We start from the raw sequence: 24,347 nt of genomic DNA on the forward strand, positions 1-24,347 counted from the left end.
ATAAGAAATCTCGGTTATTAAGTGATTCGCAAGCTGCGCTGAATGCGATAAATAATAAATATAATCTGAATCCAATAGCTGTAGCTATTAGAACCACAGCTCAACAAAGTCCGCACATCTGTTTTGACTGGATTCACGGTCATTGTGGAATATCTGGAAACGAGAAAGCTGATCTACTGGCGAAAGCAGTGGCTACATCTAATTTGGAAATTTCTTATGACAAAACGTTGCCCAGCTATGCTAAAAAAAATCATAAAGAAGCTCGTAATCCATCAATGGAACAACATTTGGACTTCTTCCGCTAGTGGCCAAGTTACCAGAGAAATATTCTTCCCTGAGGTTTTCAACTGCCTACAAAGTAACGTGTTGGTGCCAAGCTTTGAAATTACTAAATTTTTGACTGGTCATGGCAAATTTGGTTACTATTTTCATCGATTCAGAATTTATCGCCCTGATGGCTACGTGTGTGTTTTCGGATCCTCACAAACGGTGGATTAACTATTGTTTGAATGTGCTGTATTTGAAAGAAGAAGGCATGACTTGAATTCTCATTTGAATTATTGCAACATTGCATTATCAAAACCCCTGTATCATTTGTTTGAGAAGCAGTGCTGTTACAAATATTTTATTAACTTCATCCACTTCATTTTCCGTCGATTAGATACGTGAATTCTTTTTCATTGTAAAACTGAATATGTATTTTAACTACAACCCTAGTATACTATGTAAAATAGGGTTCCAAATTGCTTTGGATATTCAATAATAATAATAATAATAATAATATGGGATCTTCTGTGTAGTCGCATGGCAGCCTTCTTAATTCCAGACCCGAAAGATTTGTTACACAAGGTCAGATATCAAACAACATTCACTGGCAGTCAAGTTCATAAGGGTTATGATTCCATTTCCTTTAGCTCCTAAAAGGAAGTCACAGTAACATATTTGTTGGTAGAAATGAGAAAAAATAGATTTTGGGTGTATTATCAGCTGACCGGTACTCTTGTCAGCACTGGGTAAATTGGTGTATTAATAATATATACGTTAGAATACAGGCCGGCCAAGCTAACCACACAATACCTCAGTATGAAAGGAATGATAAAATACTCTGCCAGAAGAAAGAAAAATGCAGTTTCTTGAACAGTGTCATCCAGTTGAATTAGGGTACAATAATTGCATCCTGGAGGATTGCAGTTGAGCTGATGAACGTTTCAGCGATATCGACCAACATATGACGTGGTACTATTAATTTCGTTGCATGATGTCCAGCCCCACACCAGGCAGTATCGTGTATGCCTGGAAGGTTGAATTTTATTTATGTATGTAGCAGTCAAGCTATAGCCATCCCTTGAAGATGATTACATGTCCCTGACATGCAATTACAGCTGCTTTCAGAGGGGTCACATCATGGAACTTCACGAGACAGGATGGCTATATCGGCAGATCGCTGCTCACACTGGTCACGATGCATCCATAGTGTGTGGTATGGCAGTGTTATCAATAGTGATCAGTTGAATAGGCCGTGGCCTTAATTAAGGTACAGCCCCAGTATTTGCATGGTGTGAAAATGGGAAACCACGGAAAATAATTATCCTTTAGTGCTCCCGACAGTGGGGTTCGAACACACTATCGCCCGAATTCTGGATACTGGCCGCACTTAAGCGACTGCAGCTATCGAGCTTGGTGGAATTAAATTTTAGGCCTACCCCTAAACTTTCATTTCATTCAGCGTGAATAAAATTATTTATGTCTGTACAACGTGTCCATCCCAAAACTTGTCTACAGATGTGAGCCTATTCAACTGATCACTATTGATAACACTGCCATACCACACACCATGGATGCATCGTGACCAGTGTGAGCAGCAATCTGCCGATATAGCCATCCTGCCTTGTGAAGTTCCATGATGTGACCCCTCTGAAAACAGCTGTAATTGCATGTCAGGGACATGCCATCATCTTCAAGGGATGGCTATAGCTTGACTGCTACATACATAAATAACATTCAACCTTCCAGGCACACACGATACTGCCTGGTGTGGGGCTGGACATCATGCAATGAAATTAATAGTACCACGTCATATGTTGGTCAATATCGCTGAATAGGCTCACTCAACTGCACAAAATTTGTCTGCTAGCTAAAATGGAAGAATCTGCCATATTAGAGACCCACCAGTCAGGGTAAGCCTGCACAGTACTGATCATGAAATGGAATGAGCCACAGTATGTGGCTTGTAGACATCACTGAGGTCCAATTTCTAGCTCGACGCATAATGCACAAACAACAAATCGTGCAGAAAATTGTTTCTGGAAGGTAAAGGAACAGCTATCTTACATTCAATATACAACACTTATTCTGCCTTGTCAATATTTAACAATTTATTTTATTTTACTATCGACCATACATGTTTCTAGAGCCCCAAATGCTCTCTTCTTCAGCAGTACAAAACATCAAAATACTTCGGACTTCTTACATCTATAAATCATTAATTCTGCCTCATTAACATCATGTATATAATTTAAACATCCATGACACTATTAAAATATTAACAAACTAGCAGTTACCCGCGGCTTCACTCGCATGGATTTCGTAATTTGATCAAAGTATTCATTCCTCGGCATTGTACTAAAACATTATATGAAAATTCCTAAAGTATAAAAACTTGCCCAAATATTAAGTTTCATTTATCCCAGAAATTCTTTGTAAACCATGTTTGTGATATTACCTTTTGGGGCTAAGATGACCATGCAACATAGAACTGTACATGTGAGAAACAGTCTTCTCTCCTAGAACTGTACCTGTGAGAAACGGTCTTCTCTCAAGTCAAAAAATAAATACATGTTTCTTTATTTTTAAAGGAGATTCCAAATATCAACTTTCACGTCTGTAACGTCTTCAGTTTTTAAGATATAAGTATCCTCATAAAAAATAAATCAACTATTTTTCACTTCTTTTGACCCTCCGTTAAGTGCCTTCTCTGAAAACAAAAAGGTACATGTACCTGTATTTTTAAAGGACTTTCCAAATACCAAGTTTCCTGTCTCTAACATGTTCAGTTTTTGACATATAATGTAGATATACCGGTACTCATTTTAAAAATTCGCCTGCTTTTCCAATTCTTTCCAGCACCTTAACTGGATTTTCAGAAAACAAAATAATACGTGTTTCATTTTTAAAGGAGATTCCAAATACCAGTTTTCATGTCTGTACGTCTGAAACAGTTTTTGAGATAAATGTATACTCATAAGAACAAATCAACTTCTTCTTCTCGACTTCTTTCCACCTCTCTCCCACCATAAGTGGACTTTCCAAAAACAAAAAATATGTGGTTCTTTATTTTGAGAGGAAATTCAAAATACCAACTTTCACGTCTCTAACAGCTTCACTTTTTAAGATAAGGTAAGGTAAGGGTTATTCTGCCCGAAGGCAGGTGCGAACCTCCGCAGAGGTATTCCTGAGCCGGAGTTTATGTGCGGTAGGTTGGCCAGTTCCTTTCCGCTCCTCCATTCCCTTACCCCCCCACCAACAGCGCGTGGCAACCCATCCAACTCCTGACCACGCCCAATGTTGCTTAACTTCGGAGATCTCACGGGATCCGGTGTTTCAACACGGCTACGACCGTTGGCTTTAAGATAAAGTATCCTCATAAAGGCATTTCAGCTCCTTATTTTACTTATTTTCAACCCCACATCCCTTACGTTGATTTTCCGAGAAAAAAACAAATGCGTGTTCCTTTATTTTTAAAGGAGATTCCAAATATTAATTTTTGCATCCGTAAATCTTTAGTTTTTGAGAAATATCCTCATACAAAGAATTCAACTAATTTTTTTCAATTCTTTCACCCCCTAAAATGCATTCTCCAAAGACAAAAGATGTGTTTCTTTACTTAGAAAGGAACTTCTAAATACAAATTTTTGAGTCTGTAACATCTTCAGTTTTTGAGATATAAGTACCCTCATGAAAAAAATTAAACTCCTTTTTCACTTCACCCCTGCCCGTTAAGTTGGTTTCCCCCACCCAAAAATTGTGTATTTCTTTATTTTTCAAGGAGATCCAAATACCAATTTTCACGTCTGTAACCTTTAGTTTTGAGATATAAGTTTCTTCAGAAAAAGAATTCAGTTTTTTTACTTCCTTTCACACCCCCTACTCAAGTGAAGTTTCCAAAAACAAACAGTACCCGTTTCTTTAAAAGAGCTTCCAAATACCAATTATCATGACTGTAACATCTTCAGTTTTTGAGATATATGTATCCTCGTAAATGGAATTCATCTCCGTTTTCACCCCCCCCCCCCCCCCCCTACAAAGTTGATTCCACCCCAAATGGGTGTGTTTCTTTATTTATAAAGGAGATTCCAAATACCAATTTTCATGTCTGTATCATCTTCAGTTTTTGAGATATCAGTCTCCTCATAAAAGGTGTTCAGCCCCTTTTCCCCCTTTTTTCACCCCTTAATGGGATTTTCCAAAAACAAAAAAATAACTGTTTCTTTATTTTTAAAGGAGATTCCAAATACAAATATTTACACCTGTAAACTTTTTAGTTTTTGAAATATAGATATCCTCATTTTAAAAATTCACCCCCCTTTTCACCACCTTAGCAATGGAATATGCAAAAATCCTCCCTTAGTGAGCACCTACACCCTAATATAAATGTATCCCCAAAATTTAATTTCTTTATGTCCAGTAGTTTTGGCTCGGCGATGATGAATCAGTCAAGTCAGTCACTCAGGACATGTCTATATATATAAAACTAGCACTTACCCGTGGCTTCGCTCGCGTGGATTTCGTAATTTGATCAAAGTAATCATTCGTCGGCATTGTACTAAGACATTGTCGGAAAATTCCTAAAGTATAAAAACTCGCCCAAAAATTGAGTTTCATTTACCCCAGAAATTCTTTGTAAACCATGTTTGTGGTATTACATTTTGGGGTTAAGACGACCATGCAACATAGAACTGTTCATGTGAGAAACAGTCTTCTTTCAAGTCGAAAGAATAAATACATGTTTCTTTATTTTTAAAGGATATTCCAAATACCTATTCCCACATCTGTAACATCTTCGATTTTTGAGATATACATAAGTATCCCCATAAAAGGAATTCAACAAATTGGTCAGTCCTTCCCCCACCCCCCCCAACCCCAACACCCCCAACCCCACCTCCATCTAAGAGTATTTTCCGAAAGCAAAAAACACATTTCTTTATTTTTAAAGGAGATTCCAAATACCAATTTTCACATCTTTCACATCTTTAACATCTTTAGTTTTTGAGATATAAGTGTCCTCATAAAAAGAATTCAACTCCATTTTTACCCCAGTCCGTTAAGTTGATTCCCCCTCCCCCCGTCCAAAAAATGCATGTTCCTTTATTTTTAAAGGAGATTCTGAATACAAATGTGCACGTGTGTAATCTTAAGTGTTTTAGATATGTTTCTCCATAAATTGAATTAAATGTTTTCACTTCCTTTCATCCTCCCCTGTTAGGGAATAAAACACGGCACACCAAGCACACCTTCAATACATTTATTTGCTATTCACTCAACTCGTACATACAATCGATACAGATAAAATCGATACAGATGTTAGTACCTAAACTCCCTGGTAGATGGCGGGGCAATGGCTATTTACAATCCTCAACATCCTCCCCACCCTGGTCGATCTCGAGGGGGATGACCAGTTGTATGGGCCTGCAGATAGTGGTCCCGTCAGCTGTCCATAAGATGAGTGTCCGCACCTTCCCGTCTCGTCCAGGTCTTCTTTCTGTGATGCAAGCTCTCCGCCACATATGCCTTGGTCTCATGTCGTCTTGAAGAAGGACAATGTCTCCTACTCTGCACTCCGTCAATCTTCCTTTCGGGCTCTGGACTTCATGGTAGTTCCTGAGTTCGAGAAGATATTCCTTCTTCCATCTCTTCAGGAAGTCCTCACGCAGCTTTTGTCTGAGTCTCACTTCTCTTCTGAGGTCTTTGAGGATACTGGGCTCTGGACCAATGGGCAACGTCGTCAATTTTTCACCATTTAAAAAAATGGCTTGGTGCCAGTGTCTCGGCGCCATCTTGGATAATAGGTCGAGAGTTTAGGGCAGCTTCTATTTCCACCAGTAAGGTTGTAAGTGTCTCTTCGTCAACCTGCGACAGTCCAAACACTTTTCTTAGGCACCGTTTGGTCGTTCCGACCATCCTTTCCCACCAGCCTCCCCACCAAGCCGCCCGTGGAGCAATGAACTTCCAAGAGACCTGAAGGTGAGCGAAGTGCTGGCTCGTGAGTGGGCTGGTGAACAGTTGGGTGAGAATGTCCAGTTCCTTATTAGCTGCTTGGAATGTCTTCGCGTTGTCAGAGTAGATAGTAAGTGGTACTCCTCTTCTACCGCAGAACCATCTAAACGCCATTAGAAACTTCTCTGTGCTCATATCCGATGCTAGTTCAAGGTGCAGAGCTCTTGTAGCGCACGTGAAAAGGACGATGTAGGATTTCTGTGGCCGGCTCCCCACCTTGATGTAAAGTGGGCTGGCGAAATCGACACCCGTGACGGCAAATGGTTGCGTGAGTTGCACACGAGCAGGTGGCAGAGGAGCTTCAATTTCACGTCCTCGGTCGTTCTTGGCAATTTTGCACGGTAAACATCTGTGAATGACCTTCTTGACTGACTGTCTTGCCTTGAGAACCCAAAGTTCCTTGCGTAGCTCCGATAACACAATCCTAACTCCCAAATGATGTAGGCGTATATGGGTCTGTTTTATCAGCAGTTTCACAAATGGATGGGAACCATCGAGAAGAAGAGGGTGCGTTTCCTGCTGAGTCAATTCTGCATATTGGAGGCGTCCTCCTAGTTGTATGAGGCCGTCCTGTAGGAAGGGATTGAAGCGTCCAATTTTGGATCTTCCTGGGAGTTCTCTTTTGTCACTCAAGGCGTTGTACTTGGTGGTAAAACTCTCTTGCTGGGACATTCGGATCCTACGCAGTCTTGCAGCTTCCAATTCGGGTGCGGTCAGATGGCCCGTGAGTTTCTCGGAGTGATTTTTAGTGATGAGACAAAGTCTCTTAGTGCATTGGCACTGCCGGTGGCTCCAGTTAGCCTACGCAGTGGCCTCCATGGTATGCACTAGCCAGTGTATTGGTAGGTGTGCTAGGTACCAACTGATGAGCCCACCCTAGCACACTAGGGCGAAACGTTGGCAACCAAGAATGAGTTAGCTGGAAAATTTATAATGTCCAATAACGGACCATTTATATTGGTATTATAAATGTACTCATTCAGGATAAATATTTCAGATTCCCTATGGGAATCAACATTTATATCATTATGGATGAAACGTAGAATCCATGCCATCATGTGTAATATCTTCCAGTAGGAACTGTATTTTGAGGCGTCGACGGGAGGTTCCCAGGTACTCATCGTTAGCACCTGATGGTGCGTCTTTCAGATTTCTGGAAGTGAATCCTCGGGGAATACGTTGGGAGGCCAAGTATCTGGGTGTTCGGAGAGCCATGGTGGTCCCTGCCACCACGTCACGGAAGACTGTATTTCTTGCGGTGACATTCCACGTGACACGAGATCTGCTGGATTGCTATCCGTGGGACAATGTCGCCATTGAGCTGGAGTCAGATATACTTGAATTTCCGTGACACGGTTACAAACGTCTTCCATCGATTGGGATCATTGCGTATCCAACCCAGTTCTACCATAGAGTCGCTCCACATCGTTGCATTCGTGATGTCGTATCCAGTTGACTTACAGAAATATTTTAATAAGCGTGAGCCCATCAAGGCGGCCAGTAGCTCCAGTCTTGGCAGCGTCACTTTCTTTACTGGTGACACTCTGTTTTTGCTGCATGCTAGACGAACCGTAATCTTGTCGGCGAGTTGTGTTCTTTTTTTTTGCTAGGGGCTTTACGTCGCACCGACACAGATAGGTCTTATGGCGACGATGAGTTGTGTTCTCACGTACAACACAGCTCCGTAAGCCCTCTCGGATGCGTCGCAGAAAACATGAACCTGGAAAGCCTCTTGTGTTCGACTAGACATCCCTAACCAACGAGGGACCGTTATGACTGACAAATGAGATAAGCTTGAAATCCAAATTTGCCATCTTGCTGCGAAGTCTGAGGGAAGAATATTGTCCCGTTTTATGCCCCTACACCACGTGTCTTGGAAAAGGATTTTTCCCACGATGGATACTGGAGAGAGGATGCCGAGAGGGTCGTAAAATCTGGAATTAGTGTGAAGCACCTGTCTCTTGGTAGCGGGTTCGTCCTGCAGCCTGTCAGTGACATCGCGATGGTCGAAGAGCAGTGAGTCAGATTCAGTGTCCCAGCTGACGCCCAGAACTGTCGTTTCCCGTTTGATTTCCTGTCCTTCTGCCCTCCATATATCTTTGAGTGGCACGGAGTTCGTAGCCCACTTTGCCATTGGTAGGCGTATTTGCCGCAACAGCGCTGTCATCTCGTAGTACAAGGTTATAGCCTCGTTGTCGTCTTTGGAACTGGCGGCGAAGTCGTTCATGAACGTACTCTTGTCAAGTAGTTTCGCAGCCGTGGGGAATTGATCACTGAACATGGTAGCCAATTCACACAGAGTAGCAGAGAGGAGGAAGGGACTGCACGTGAGCCCGAATGGTACACGAGTGAATCTGTACATGATTACGTCATCTGTCATACACCAAATTCCATTTTCGTCCTTCTCGACGCGAAACCAGAAGAACCTGGTTGAGTTCCTGTCACACTTGTCCAAAGACAATTGCAAAAATGCTTGAGTTCCGTCCCCGATGATCGCTCGTTGAAACATTCGGAAACGGATCAGTGTCGACAGTATTTCTGGCAAGAGATTAGGCCCTGCCTCCAGACAATCATTGAGGGATGGTGAATCCTTGTCGTGGGATGAAGCATCGAAGACAATCCTCCATTTGGTTGTTCCGTGTCTCTCTTTCTTCACTGCGTGATGAGGAAGGTAGAATATGTCCCCCGTGGTGTCCTGAGTGTCGATCATCTCGACGTGTCCTCTCTCAATGTAGTCTATCATTAGAGAATGGTACATTTCGCGGAACTTGGAATTGCCATTAAATTTTCTCCGAAGTGTTTGGAAACGCTTTTCTGCATTGCAGCGGTTTGTAGATGGGCATGCATCTTCCTTTCTAATCAAAGAAATCACTCTCCGTCCATCTTCTGTTCGGTAGGTGTCATGAAAATCTTGTAGAATGGCAGCGTCTTTCGTTGTTAGTGATTGCTCCTGCTGTTCCTTAATTCCCAAGGTCTCCAGGTCTCCAGGTCCCACAAGCGGCGAATTTCGTGGTCCAATGCCGTAGGTTCGTCGTTGAAGTGCACGTGATTCACAGCGACATGGTTTACAGTGATACCGGATTTTTTGCCACTTAAAACCCAACCAGATATTGATGGAAGGAGCACTGCGGAACTTGAAAGGCGAATCAGTTCATCATCTTTCATCACCTTCCAATACTGATCTCCGCCTATTAGGATTTCAATAGGATGGTCATGTCCGTCATCATTGGGATCCGCAAGCTGCAGCTTTCTAATTAGTGGTAAGGCTTGAATGTCGTGCGGGACAGCTGGATGTGGTGAGTACGTGTTTTCGCTTTCAAACGCTGAGAGGCGTTTGTCCAAACTCCGGTAATGCTGAACTGGATGAGACGACGATTTCTGTACTAGAGTGAGGTGATTCGAAACCTATAACGGTTATAGCCTTGTGTCCCACGATGCGTAGCTTCAATTGATTTACCAGTTCCATGCTGATGAAGCTGGATTGGCTTCCTGCGTCGAATAGGCAACATGTACGTTTCCTTAACCCAGTCGGGCCCGTGATCCAAATACTGGCAGTCTGGAGATGCGTGAAGTGAGGCAATTCTACGTCGATCTTTCCTACGGAAACCTCCCGTTCTTCGTTGCAGATTGACACATGAGATTTCTTGCATTTTGAACAAGCTACCTTGCTTCTTTTGCTGCAGTCTTTTGTATTGTGTCCTCGCTTGAGACACAAGAAGCATCGATGAGCAGCTCGTAGCTTATCAGTTCGTTCCTTAATATTGGACACCTTGGAACAGTCTTGTGCCCAGTGGCCTCGTGACTCACAGAATACGCAGAATGCAGATGGTCCTTTCTTCGTTCTTCTGTCCACCGTTTTCGATTTCGCATTCACGTGAAGCGTAGCAGCTGTGGGTGTGAACGTGTCTGAAAAGGTACAGTCTCCTCTAATTTTGTATGATGTCACGGCACCTTCCACCTCGTCATTCAAGAATTCCATAAGTTTCGTTATATGACTTTCTGCGATCTTTTCTCTCTTAGAATATATGATCCACCGGCGGACGATATCCTCCGGAAACGCGCGTAATATCTTGGGAGCTAGCATCAGTCTGTAGTCGTCAACCCTTTCCCCTAATGCTCGTAATGCCTGTATGCGTCTGTTACATTCAATGTAAGTGCTATTTAAGGCATCGGGAGAAGCGTGTGATATGGGTTTCAGAGCTTCGAGATAATCCAGATGAGCCTGGATTATGCGATTCTTGTCTCCGTATCTTGAAACTAGGATCCGTTTTGTCTCCTCATATGCGTCGCCGGTTATTGGTATTCCATCAACCAAATCCTTAGGTTCGTCCTCTAGGTACCCGCGGAGGAAGACATGTTTGTCGATATTAGAGATTGAAGGGTTGCTGTCTATTGATGACTGGAACTGCTCCCAGAAGCGGGACCACTTCTCTACGTCCCCAGAGAAGGGCTCTAATCTGATGACAGGGAGTTTCACGGTATGCGTAAAGGGTTGCGGTGTTTGTACTACTGGAGTGACTGGAGTGAGGTTCAAACTGGCGACCGATGAGGAAAGTCTCTCTTCGATCGTGCGTTTTGCTTTAAGAATTGCTCTCTTGGCTGTGTCAATGTACTCTTCGCACTTAGCGGCATCCGTTTCATATTCTTCGTCGCATAAAAGATCGTGAATAGCAGAGTCCAGGGCGATGAGATTATCTAGCGTATCTTGAAGTCTTATGCTATTGTATTCATAGTCAATTACTGTGTCCACAGTAGCCTCGTTAACTGCAGTGCTAAGTTTAGTTAGCAGTGCCCTGGAAGTCGTCCTTTTCCTTTTCAAATTCCTCAGTTGTAAATCAGGCTTGTCTTCTGTCATGGTGTGCTGGTCGGCTGAAATGTTTTAAGTAGTAAAGAAAGGGATCGGCTGGCTATAATCCCTTTCACTACCTGCTCGCTAGAAGAGGAGGGTAGCTGTGAGAGGGATGAAGCAACGGTGAAGGCTAGCAGCAGTAGTATGCTCAGTAGCCGTTAGATGGAGATCGTAGACTGAGATTACAGTACAGTGAATAGATAACAGATGGCGCTAAATCTGCAATGTTTGTCTTGGAGTCGTCTTAGGCGCTAGGGTCGCGATGAAAATCAGCGTGCTTGTTAGTACATCTCACTGCTACTAGATATCGCTGGTATCATGCTTTTGTTAATATGAATATATTGTCTTGTTGTGATGCATTATCTTTAAGCATTAGCGATTTTTCTATTATATTTGCAATCATGCATTAGTTCCAATTACCGAGCTCGATAGCTGCAGTCGCTTAATTGCGGCCAGTGTCCAGTATTCGGGAGATAGTAGGTTCGAACCCCACTATCGGCAGCCCTGAAAATGGTTTTCCGTGGTTTCCCATTTTCACACCAGGCAAATGCTGGGGCTGTACCTTAATTAAGGCCACGGCCGATTCCTTCCCACTCCTAGCCATTTCCTGTCCCATCGTCGCCATAAGACCTATCTGAGTCGGTGCGACGTAAAGCAACTAGCAAAAAAAAAAAAAAAAAAAAAAAAAAAAAAATTAGTTCCAATTGATCTGTAAAGTATATGTCCCAAATATAAGTCCATGCGACTTAGCTCTGTGGTGATGTGTTCGTGGCGTCTGGAGTGGCTGGTTACACATTTGTCGTTTTCAACTCTTCTCTCACTGCGTGGTCGTCCAAATTCCTGGAGGTTGTCGTTCGTCTTCTCATACAGCCGTATCACGTATTGTAACAGTCACTCCCGGGTTTCGGCACCAAAATGTTAGGGAATAAAACACGGCACACCAAACACACCTTCAATACATTTATTTGCTATTCACTCAACTCGTACATACAATCGATACAGATAAAATCGATACAGATGTTAGTACCTAAACTCCCTGGTAGATGGCGGGGCAATGGCTATTTACAATCCTCAACATTAAGTGAATTTTACGAAAAGCAAAAAATGCTTGTTTCTTTTCTTATAAAGGAGCTTCCAAATGCCAATTACCACGACTGTAACATCTTCAGTTTTGAGATATATGTATCTTCATAAAAAGGAATTAAACTCCTTCTTCAACTCACCTGCCCCCAAGGTGATTTCCACCCCAAAATGCGTGTTTCCTTCATTTTTAAAGGAGATTACAAATACTAATTTTCACGCCTGTAACATCTTTAGTTTTTGAGATATAAGTATCCTCATACAAAGTAATCAACCAATTTTTCAATTAATTCACCCCCCCCCCCCTCCTTAAGTGGATTTTCCAAAGACAAAAGATTACGTGTTCCTCTACTTTAAAAGGAAATTTCAAATACAAATTTTCATGTCTGTAATATCTTCAGTTTTTGAGATAAATATCCTCATGAAAAGAATTCAACTCCTTTTTTCACTCCACCCCCGCCCGTTAAGTTGGTTTCCCTCCACCAAAAAAAAATGCGTGTTTCTTTATTTTTAAAGGAGATTCCAAATACCAATTCCCACGTCTGTAACCTTCAGTTTTGAGATATAAGTTTCTCGAGAAAAAGAATTCAACTTTTTTACTTCCTTTCACACTCCCCACTCATGTGAATTTTCCAAAAACAATAGTACCTGTTTCTTTAACAGAGCTTCTGAATACCAAATATCACGACTGTAACTTCTTAAGTTTTTTAGATAGATATATATATATATCCTCGTAAGAGGAATTCTTTTCCGTTTTAATTCCCCCCCCCCCCCCTACCAAGTTGGTTCCCACACCAAATGCGTGTTTCTTTATTTTTAAAGGAGTTTCCAAATACCAGTTTTCACGTTTGTAACATCTTTAGATTTTTTGGTATATACGTACATTTTCATGCTAATAATTCAAATAATTTTTCAATTCTTTCAAACCCCCCCACCCCTGTTAAGGTTTTTTTTCCGAAAACCAAAGGATACGTGTTTCCTTATTTTTAAAGGAGATGCCAAATACCAATTTTCACATCCGCAACATGTTAAGTTTTTGAGATATACCGTAGATACGCTAATTTTAAAAATTCACCCCCTTTTTCAGTTCCCCTTAAGTGGATTTTCCAAAAAAAATTAGGTTTCCTTTCTTCTACAGAAAATTCCAAATACCAGTTTTCAAATCTGTAATATGTTCCGTGTCTGAGATAATTTGCAGATATATTGTTTTTAGAAATTCACTCCGTTTATCACTCATGTTCACCCCCTATTCGTCAGATTATCCAAAAACACAAAAATGCATGTTTCTTTATTTTCAAAGGAGATACCAAATTTCAATTTTCATCTCTGTAACATCTTCAGTGTTTGAGATATAAGTCTCCTCATAAAAGGTGTTCAACCCCCTTTCCACTTTTTCTCATCCCCCTTAATGGGATTTTCCAAAAACAAAAAAAAATATGCGTTTCTTTATTTTTAATGGAGATTCCAAATACCAATTTTTACGTCTGTAAACTTTCAAGTTTTTGAGATATAGATATCCTCATTTTAAAAATTCACCCCCTTGGCGGCGGAATATCCAAAAATCCTCCCTTAGCGAGCACCTACATGTTAATATGAATGTATCACCAAAATTTTGCTTCTTTCTGTCCAGTAGTTTTGGCTCGGCGATGATGAATCTGTCAGTCGGTCGGTCAGGACAAGTTATTTTTTGTATATAGATAAGAGTTTTGTCTGTACATTGCTTAGAATTTTATAATAATTGTATTTCTGTATCGGTCATGTCCATAGTAACAAGTAAATGCACCTTTTACTTTTCCGTAATGTCTGTCTGTCTGTCTGTCTGTACACGCATCACGAGAAAACGCCTGAAGGGAATTTAATAAAAATCGGTATGTGAAGTCGGGGGATGAGCCACTACAATATAGGCTATAAATCATTTTACTCGTGCTGAGTGAAATGGTAGTTCAGGGGGAGGCCTAAAATTTAATTGTCATTTATTTATATTATTATTGGTCCTATCGATAAAGTTATATAGAATTAAATTTCTGATCTATTATGTCATACATTGTTTCCATACCGGATTTGATAAGACAGATATTCATGGATTTGTATTTTGTTGCCAAGTCCATATCAACGCCGAGTCACGAGAAAATGGATTAACAGGAAATTTTAAGAAATTAGGTGTGACGTCATTAGTTAAGCATTTTCTTAAAAAACATAAATCTTTACCTAATTTGGCAACCTTTATCTTCAAATTACAATATAGGTTTGCTTTCTTACTAGCCTGGATGGCGTTACCATTGCAAGTTATGAATCTCATTCCGTATTGACGGTTATCACTTTACAAAAGAAAATATTTATAAAATCCTCGTATCAGTACAAGTCAAGTCATCCGTTAGATGAAGCAAAGTCTATACATGTTTCAGCCTAATCTCAAGGCCATCTTCAGTAGTAAAACAATGATTACATTATATACAAACAAATTAAAAATCGTAATGATGTGAAGTGACAGTGATCATGATTAGTGAGTTAAAAACACATTGAGGTACAAAGTCCTCTCGTCTAATAGATCTTGCTGACTGTTAAATGAAAACACTATGCTGAGGAGTATAGTGAGACCGTCAATACTACGAATAAAACCTGTATAACATCTGTAATGAGAAAAAAGGAATATATGAGTGGATGAAGAACAAGTTAAGAATGATGTACGAAAAGAAAACTCATATGACTTACTTGTAACTAAAAGTTGTCATCTCGAATGGAGATGACCTTGTCGGTCTCAAGTCACATTGACAACTAAGCCTGTGTGTGGCTTACTGTGTATCTGTGTCGATGTGGTTGGGAGGGGTAATGGACTGTTCGCAGATGTGCGGGACAAAGGTTTCCAATAAAATATTTTTCTTTTCGTTGATTTCATTTAAGTTATAGACGGGATTGTTATATTGGTCGATATCTATATATATATATATATCTATATATATATATATTCTCTAGTATATTAAGTAAGGGACCTTTCTGTTCGTAATGCAGGATTGATCAATTGTTGTGTATTTATGATTTTTCTCTCTACAATGTTCGCTCTTGGCTGAGTAGCGATTATACTTTAGGGCATTAAGATGTTCAGAGTATCTTATATTGAAACTGCGGCCTGTTTGCCCAATATACGTTGAAAGACATGATTGGCATTTTAATTTGTATATTCCAGAGTTAGAAAATTTTTTGCTGTTGACAGTATGAGAATTAAAAAACATTTTTGTATTGGTGTGAACGGTCTTGAAAGCTACTTTTAACTTGTGTTCTTTAAAGATGTTTGAAATAGAATATATATTATTATTATTAAAGGTAAATGTGGTGAACTTCTTTTTATGGGAAGATTGTTTTTCTAAGGTGGTCTTGGGTTTATTTCTAAATTTATTGAGAATTTGATTCACGAAAGCTTTACTGAAACCATTACCTTCGGCTATTGCATAAATGGTGTTGATTTCCTTTCTAAAATTCTTACGGGATAAAGGAACATTAAGAGCTCTGAAAATCATACTATTGTAAGCTGTCTTATTCTGTGTCCCTGGGTGTAGAGAAGTTTGGTGGATTGTGTGTATTGTGTGAGTGGGCTTCCTGTAAATATTAAAAGAAATGGTTTTATTCTGACTGCGAGTAATAGTTAAATCGAGATAATTAAGGGAATTGTTGTTCTCGGATTCTATCGTAAACTTTATGTGTGGATCCAGGTTATTAAGTAATTTAAGAACGGTGTTGCTGTCAGTAATGTGAGAATCCAGGATAATAAAAGTATCATCCACATACCGAGTCCAGTGTGTGATCCCATTAATTTTACCCATAATGTGAGTGTATTCGAGGAAATCTACGTAAATATCAGCGAGGATTCCCGAGGCCGGTGACGCCATAGGAAGCCCTTTCTGTTGGTATATGATGTTATTAAAAGTAAAGAAGCCATTATTTAATGTAAACTTGAGGATCTGAATAAACTCTTCTATCTCCCCTATAGTCAATTTACTGAATTTGGAAAGATTGTTTTTTTCTATTTCGATGGTTTTATTGACGGGTACATTCGCGTACATATTTACTATGTCAAAGGAGTGAAGGGTGTAATGTTTCGGTAACGTGAGATTTTTTATTCTATTGCAGAATTCCAGGGAATTTTTAACTGACGTGTTAGCTTGAAAGATTTGGGAGAAAGGAGACGAGCTGCTCGATTAAATGGTATGTTCCGAGCTGTCAGAGGAGAGATGGCGTGGGAGGACATCAGTAGACGAATAAGTTTGAGTGGTGTCTTTTAAAATTAGGAAAGATCACAATATGAAGATAAAGTTGAAATTCAAGAGGACAAATTGGGTTAAATATTCATTTATGGGAAGGGGAGTTAGGGATTGAAATAACTTACCAAGGGAAATGTGCAATAATTTTCCAATTTCTTTGCGATCATTTAAGAAAAGGCTAGGAAAACAACAGATAGGGAATCAGCCACCTGGGTGACTGCCCTAAATGCAGATCAGTCGTGATTGATTGATTTATTCAAAATTAGGGTTTCTGCTTTGGCTTGGAGGAAAAAATTGCCTCCCAAATCAGATAGATTTTTCCGCTGCTAGTGTAGTGAATTGAGATTTTCCGACTCATTGGGTACTCCTAAGAAACAGATTAGTAAAAGGGCATTGTATTTGCCCTGGGACTCTCCACTATTCGAACCCCCTCGAAAAAACTATAAATGTTCACGGATCACGGCTGTCTGCGGCCTGGTCATTCCAGCTCTGGAACTTTGGACTGTTAGATCGGCGGCGTAGTACTGTTTGTAAAAAATGAGAAAATATGTGGTGTTTCATTTGATCAAGTATTTCATGTGAAATCATTGCTTTTAGTCGTGCCATTCCTACTGACGTCATTGTAATGACCTATGTTCATTTCAGTTGGGAAAACCACTAAGACAGTCTTTCTGAAGATGTAAAAAGGCAGGTGGAGAGTGAGTGTCTGCCATTATAATGCAATTCCCCAATCTGATTGTGACTGATGGTAGGCAAGCAGGCATACCATTACAATGAAAATTCCCAAACGCAGTCTTCATATGAGAAAAGACGTTTGGTGATTTCTCCTTCGCGTTTCTAGGGTAACGTTAAGAGCTATGGAATTTAATACAGTTTTGCTCAGAATGTGTACTCTATCTAACCTACAATTCTGTATACAATGTAGAATTCTGTAGCGAAGCACGGGTACATCTGTTAGTTATTTTATATATATATGGATTATCGAAATCTCCATATGTGTCCGTTTGAGATCACCATCAACTTTGTGCAAAAACTACCAATATTAAACAACACTGACAATGTAATGTCTCGAATTGTTAAAATAATAACTTTCTTATCACCACCGTTCATTAATTCACACCAAGTGGCTTTCTGGATATTCTTTCTCCTGAACCATGTAACTTCACCACCAATGAGTTTCCCATGAAAAAATCAATCGGCCGCTATCCATTATCATTCGACAAATCATGTAAAACAATACTAAATTTAAACTATCTAAGAAACAAAAATAATATTAATCATTCATCTTATGTGATAATATAAATTGCTGTCAGGTCTTATTTTGCAGTGCTCTTCTCTGCTTTAATCCTGCTCTGTACCTACACCTGTAAAGAAAAGGACATTCATATAATATCCTAGTCTACTATTATTTGTGTGTTTAACTGCAAACTTATCAAGTAACTTACTGTAAGGTTGTTACTTCAATTATACATAAGACTGGAACTTGATCCTATTGATACAGATGACCATGCAATCCACAGCTATTTAACCCCCTTTAAATAAATAAAAAAACGTGATTTAAAAAATTATGGAAACAATCTACAAAATACATGAAAGACCGCGATTAAATAGTGAAAACATTACTCACACATGAGCTCACTTGACAACTTTGTACTAAAACACACAAATAATTTTAATAGTAGGCTAGGATATTATATAAATGGCCTTTTCTTTATAGGTGTAGAGATTTCAGTACCAAGGTAGGCAAAGAAGAAGCATATAGGGAGACATTTGGGAAGGAGAACTTACATGATTTGTCGAATGATAATGGATAGCGGCCGATTGATTTTGTCATGGAAAACTCATTGGTGGTGAAGTTACATGGTTCAGGAGAAAGAATATCCAGAAAGCCACTTGATGTTCACCAGATGGTGGCACTTTTTATCAAATAGACCACGTAGTAATTGATTTTTTAAAATTCCGTGTGGCTATTTCTAGCCGGGTGCAGCCCTTGTAAGGCAAACCCTCCGATGAGGGTGGGCGGCATCTGCCATGTTTAGGTAACTGCGTGTTATTGTGGTGGAGGATAGTGTTATGTGTGGTGTGCGAGTTGCAGTTGGGGACAGAACAAAAAACCCAGTCCCCGAGCCAAGGGAATTAACCATTTAAGGTTAAAATCCCCGGCCCGACCGGGAATTGAACCCGGGACTCTCTGAACCAAAGGCCAGCATGCTAACCTTTTACCCATGGAGCTGGACGTAGTAATATTGATAGTAGAGACATATTTCATATCTTATTTTTTTTGCTAGTTGCTTTACTTTGCACCGATACAGATAAGTCTTATGGCGACAATGGGATAGGAAAGGGCTACGAGTGGGGAGGAAGCGGCCGTGGCCTTAATTAAGATACAGTGCCATTTGCCTGGTGTGAAAATGGGAAACCACGGAAAACCATCTTCAGCGCTGCCAACAGTGGGATTCGGACCTACTATCTCCCGGATGCAAGCTCACAGTTACGCGTCCCTAGCTGCATGGCCAACTCGCCCAGTGCATTTTATATCCTGCAAGTTGACAGTTGTAGGGGGGGGCTGACTGTGATTCGGACCATTACTTGGTTTGATTGTATTACAGGCAATGTATTGCAATAATTTATAGATCTGCCAAGAAAGGGTCCAAGGAGATATATGGTCTCAAAATTGAATGCTAGTTGTTTGTTGTTGCTTGCTGTTTAAAAAGGGGCCTAACATCTAGGTCATCAGCCCTAAAAATTAAAAGATAAGGAAACTGCCCAACAATATGAATCCAGGTTGGCGAAGAAATTTGAGGCTGAACAACAAAGCTGGGCAGTGAAAAACATTGAAACAAAATGGTCTTTCGCGAGGGATACTTTACAGGAAACTGCTGATGAAGTATTAGGGATGGAAGGAAAAACTGAAAGACAAGGGTGGTTTGATGATGATTGCAGAAGAGTAAGACAGGAAAGAAATGAGGCAAGGAAGGAAATGCTTAGCAGGAAATCAAGAACCCATGTAGAGAAATTTAGGAAGAAAAGAAAAGAGGCAGACAGACTCTGTAGAAGAAAGAAACGAGAGGCAGAGAGGAAATGGATTATGGAGCTGGAGGAACAGCATGACAGTCAAGAAGTTTGGTGAACTGTTCAGTGTGGCTACAGAGACTGTGACTTAAGAACAAGAGGAAGAAGAGGATGGAAGCCTTGGCCGAATCCTAGCCTAGATTTAAAACCAGTACCTGCATCATCCATAGAAGAAGTGAAAACAGTAATTAAGTACTTGAAGAAGAATAATAAGGGTCCAGAAAGTGAATATTTCAGCTGAGATGATCAAATATGGGGGTGAAAAGCTGACACATCTTGTTCACCAGCTAATTGTAGAAGTTTGGGAAACAGAATGAATGCCAGAGTATTGGAGCTTAGCGATTATTTGCCCAATTCATAAGAAGAAAGATACAGCAGATTGTGAAATTTGTAGAGGTATATCGTTGTTTAGTGTGGTTTATCAGTGGCAGCTGGTGGTATCTGAAGCTGGGAGTTGCACCAAAAAATGTGTCACATTTTTATACGAGAAGCTTACAGAAATAAAAAGAAACTCTATTATCATTTAGTAATGAACTACATTCCTATTAAAACTGAAATATATCCGGCAATTAAAACACAGGAAATAAGAGGCTAATTATACAGTATAACTATAGGCCTACTACAGTTATTCTTGCCTCACTTGAATTGAAAGTTTGCCCTCCTGCTTTCATTGAAGCAAAATGTTTGTAACATTGTGGATGGTGTGGTATGGCGTGGATGAGAAATCACTAAGAGAGTTGGCTGTGCTAGGGTTGCGTACCTATGAGCTCGCATCCGGGAGATAGTGGGTTCGAACCTCACTGTCGGCAGACCTGAAGATGGTTTTCTGTGGTTTCCCATTTTCACACCAAGTAAATGCTGAGGCTGTATCTTAATTAAGGCCATGGTCACTTTCTTCCCACTCCTAGCCCTTTCATGTCCCATCGTCGCCGTAAGACCTATCTGCGCCAGTGCGACATAAAGCAAACATTGTAAATACAGAAAATGGAATAGAAATTATCTTTGCAAGAGAAGAGAAAACAGGAATAAAGTCATCTCCGCAGAGTGGTGCAATATAAGGGGAACATTCAGAAATGCTTCTTGATGGGGGGGACTTGTTGGTCTCCTGCAACTCCCTAAGACCGATACTGGCAGGCATGCTACCTGATGCTATACAGGCTTAGGCTTGTCCTTGCTGGAACTACATTACGCTGCGCTGTCCGCTAGGGAGCTGCCGTAGGAAAGCAAACCCCTTGAGATTGATTCGAAGCCGGCGACGTTTATTGGCCCGTTACAAAGCTTTAGGACAGTGAATAACCAAAGATGGTGGATTTTAACATATTTTAGGATATATGTTAGGTTTTTAAACTTAAAAAAATAGAAAAAAACGACAAATGAAGTCCGAAATTACTGGGAGTTGTGCAACACTGCAACAATACCACGCACCGCCCCTGTCGTTTATTAGATCTTAGCCAAGGTTTTGTCTGTGAGACTCACTCCACTGGTTGAGCAGATACTAGGAGACTACCAGAGTGGCTTTTGACAGGGCAGATCAACAACAGACCACATCTTCACTGTCAGGCAAATAATGGAGAAGTGTTATGAATATAATGTGGATGTACATCAGCTGTTTGTGGATTTCCGGCAGGCTTATGATAGTGTGAAAGGAGGGAACTGTATCAATGATGGACATAGAATTCCCAGCTAAATTGATAACACTAGTACAAATGACCTTCAGAAATACAAAATGTATGGTTAACGTGGAAGGAAATCTTACTAAAGAATTTGAAGTAAATCGAGGTTTGTGGCAGGGGGATGTATCATCCACTCTGCTCTTCAACATGGTTCTGGAGCATGTGATGAGAAAGGTGGAAGTCAATAATCCAGGCAATACTCCGTTTAACCGTGTAACTCAGAATCTGGCATATGGTGATGATGTTGATATGCTTTCTCGAAAATTGAAAGACCTAGATGAAGGTCTGAACAGTTTAGAAAAGGAGGCAGGAGAAATGGGACTGAGAGTGAATAATGCCAAACTCATCATTTGTTCTTATTTAGGAGGGCCATAGTTACGGAAGATAAACTCATAAAATTAAATGGGTAAACTACGATAGGTGTGAATGTTTTAAGTATTTCGGAGCGCTGGTGACTAAAGATAATGACATGCAAGAGAACATAAAAGCGAGATTTGCTGCAGATAATAGGGCTTACTTAGCTCTAATGAAAGTGTTCAGGTCACGCAGCCTTAGTAGGAGACTGAAACCGACAGTTAACTGAACAGTAATACGGCGAGTGGTAACTTAAGGTTCTGAAACTTGGACAATGACCAGAGCAGATGAAAAATCTTGAACAGATGGGAGAGAAAATTACTAAGATAGATTTTTGGTTCAGTGAATGAAGGGGAACAGTGGAGAATAAGGAAAAACAGAGAACTGAAAGAGCTCTATGGACATCCAAATATTGTATTTGAAAAAAAAAAAAAAAAGGTAACAGATTAAGGTGATTGGGACATGTAGAGAGAATGCCAGATGATAGGCCTGTCAGGCAAAGATGGCTGGATGATGTGGAGGAGGATTTAAAAAAAGATGGGAATAAGAAGATGGAGGAAGCGTGCTGAAGATCGTGAAGATTGGGCTACAATTGTCAGAGAGGCCAAGGTCCTGCATGGGCTGTAGCGCTGAGGAGCGAGTAAGTAAGTTAGTTTATAGGTGTAGCTACAGAGCAGGATTAAAGGAGAGAAGAGCATTGAAAAATAAGAGCTGACAGCAATTTATATTATTACATAAGTTGAATGATTTAATATCATTTTTGTTTGTACATAGCTTAAATTTAGTATTGTTTTACAAGATGACATACTTAAAGTTTGTACATTAACGAACGGTGGTGATAAGAAAGTCATTATTTTAACATTTCAAGACGTCAGTGTAGTTTAATATTGGTATTTTTGCACAAAATTGATGGTGATCTCAAAGGGACACATTTGGAGATTTAGATAATTGGTCAATATTTTAATAGTGTCATGGATGTTTAAATTATATAAATGATGTTAATGGGGTAGAATTAATAATTTATAGATGTAACAAGTCCAAAGTATTTTGCTGTTTTGTACTGCTGAAGAAGAGAGCATTTGGGGCTCTCAAAATTGTATGGTCGATAGTAAAATAAAATAAATTGTTAAGTATTGACAAGGTGGAATAAGTGTTATGTAGTGAAAGTGAGATTAAGTTGAAGTCAATACAGACCTAATTAAGTGACCAGTATGGTTAAAATAATTCATTCTTAGTGGTAGAGGTGCTGTGGGAAGGTAGTAGTGTATTTTTATTTTATTTTACAATTTGACTTATTTCGCACCAACACAGGTCTTATGGTGACGATGGGATAGGAAAGTGCTAGAAGTGGAAAAGAAGAAGCCATGGCCTTAATAAGGTACAGCGCCAGCATTCGCCTGGTAAAAATGAAATGGCGTATGTCTTTTAGTGCCAGGAGTTTCCGAGGGACCAGTTCGACTCGCCAGATGCAGGTCTTTTTATTTGACGTCCGTAGGCAACCTGCACGTTGTGATGAGGCTGAAATGGTGATGAAGACGACACATACACCCAGTCCCCGTGCCAGGGGAATTAACCAATTATGGTTAAAATTCCCGACCCTGCCGGGAATCAAACCCGGAACCCCTGTGACCAAAGGCGAGCATGCTAACCATTTAGCCATGGAGCCGGACATTTGCCTGGTGTGAAAATTGGAAACCACGGAAAAAACCATATTCAGGTTTGCTGACAGTGGGGTTTGAAACCACTATCTTCTGAATGCAAGCTCACAGCTGCATGACCCTAACGGCATGGCCAGCTCGCTCGGTAGTGTATAAATTGCAGTGGCTCAAATTCATCTAATGCTCTCTACTTTTTTGTTGCTAATTATAACAGCTTGTAAGCACAGGTGCTTTTTGGAATACACTACCAATATTAAAGGTGAACAGTATTCCTAAAGTGATTGCTACACTCCATAAAAATAGCATTATTTGGTCTTTCATTGTTTTTTAAAAGAAATATATTGATCACAAATATGAATGTGTTATAACCATGTTGTCTGATCCTAATTTAATGCTTTCTCTGTGAATTGTAGTATCTTGTCATTACTGCTTCATTTATTTTTATTAATATATCGATTCATTAATATATATTTCCTGTCTTTTCTCTTCTTCTTTTTTTTTTCAGATACAAATGTTAAAGCAATATTAGTAAACGTTTTTGGTGGAATTGTGAATTGTGCGACAATTGCTAATGGAATTGTAAATGCATCACGAAATATTGAGTTAAAAATTCCATTAATTGTTCGCCTGGAAGGTAAGTGTAGAAACATGGGTTTTTCTCTCTCTTTTTCTTCAGTTATAGTAACTCATGAGAAATAGATTGTTACATGAATCATTTCTTTATACTTTTCTTACTGACATTTAGTGAAGTAAAATTTACACAGGTTTAGATGATGTGTACGTTGCTTTCTGGGGTCTGAAGTGAATGTGAGCTTTTTGGTTGGCCATTAGAGTTAGTTAATGCCCAGATCAGCTGAATAGAAAGTTAAGCAAGGTTCTCCATTCAACTGGTAGGGAAGGGGGCTGAGATATGTACACTGCTAGGGTGAAGACTGTACCTACTCAGGTTAATATTAGAGCCACTATTTACAGTGTTAAATTTCTAAAAACCATATTTGTGCTGCACTAACTAGAGATAATGAACATCTGGCTACAGACCATGGAGGGCTGACTGAGTAGGAAACTAAACTGCTGCAAGCATGCTGCCAAAAGGCAAGGAATATTGTTGACATATTTTGGAATAAGATAAAAG

At 40.0% G+C, this 24,347-nt stretch overlaps 1 protein-coding gene across 1 annotated transcript in view; it reads left to right on the forward strand.

The window, feature by feature from the left end:
- The window catches only part of ScsbetaG (Succinyl-coenzyme A synthetase beta subunit, GDP-forming), a 254,798-nt gene that overhangs the window by 185,538 nt on the left and 44,913 nt on the right, over positions 1 to 24,347 (forward strand). Inside the window, exon 9 of the mRNA XM_067139203.2 lies at positions 23,721 to 23,849. Within this exon, the coding sequence (XP_066995304.2) occupies positions 23,721 to 23,849 (129 nt within the window). The remainder of the gene's footprint in view (positions 1 to 23,720; positions 23,850 to 24,347) is intronic.

This window comes from Anabrus simplex, chromosome 2 (genome assembly GCF_040414725.1).
Source record: "Anabrus simplex isolate iqAnaSimp1 chromosome 2, ASM4041472v1, whole genome shotgun sequence".
Taxonomy (NCBI): Eukaryota; Metazoa; Arthropoda; class Insecta; order Orthoptera; family Tettigoniidae; genus Anabrus; species Anabrus simplex.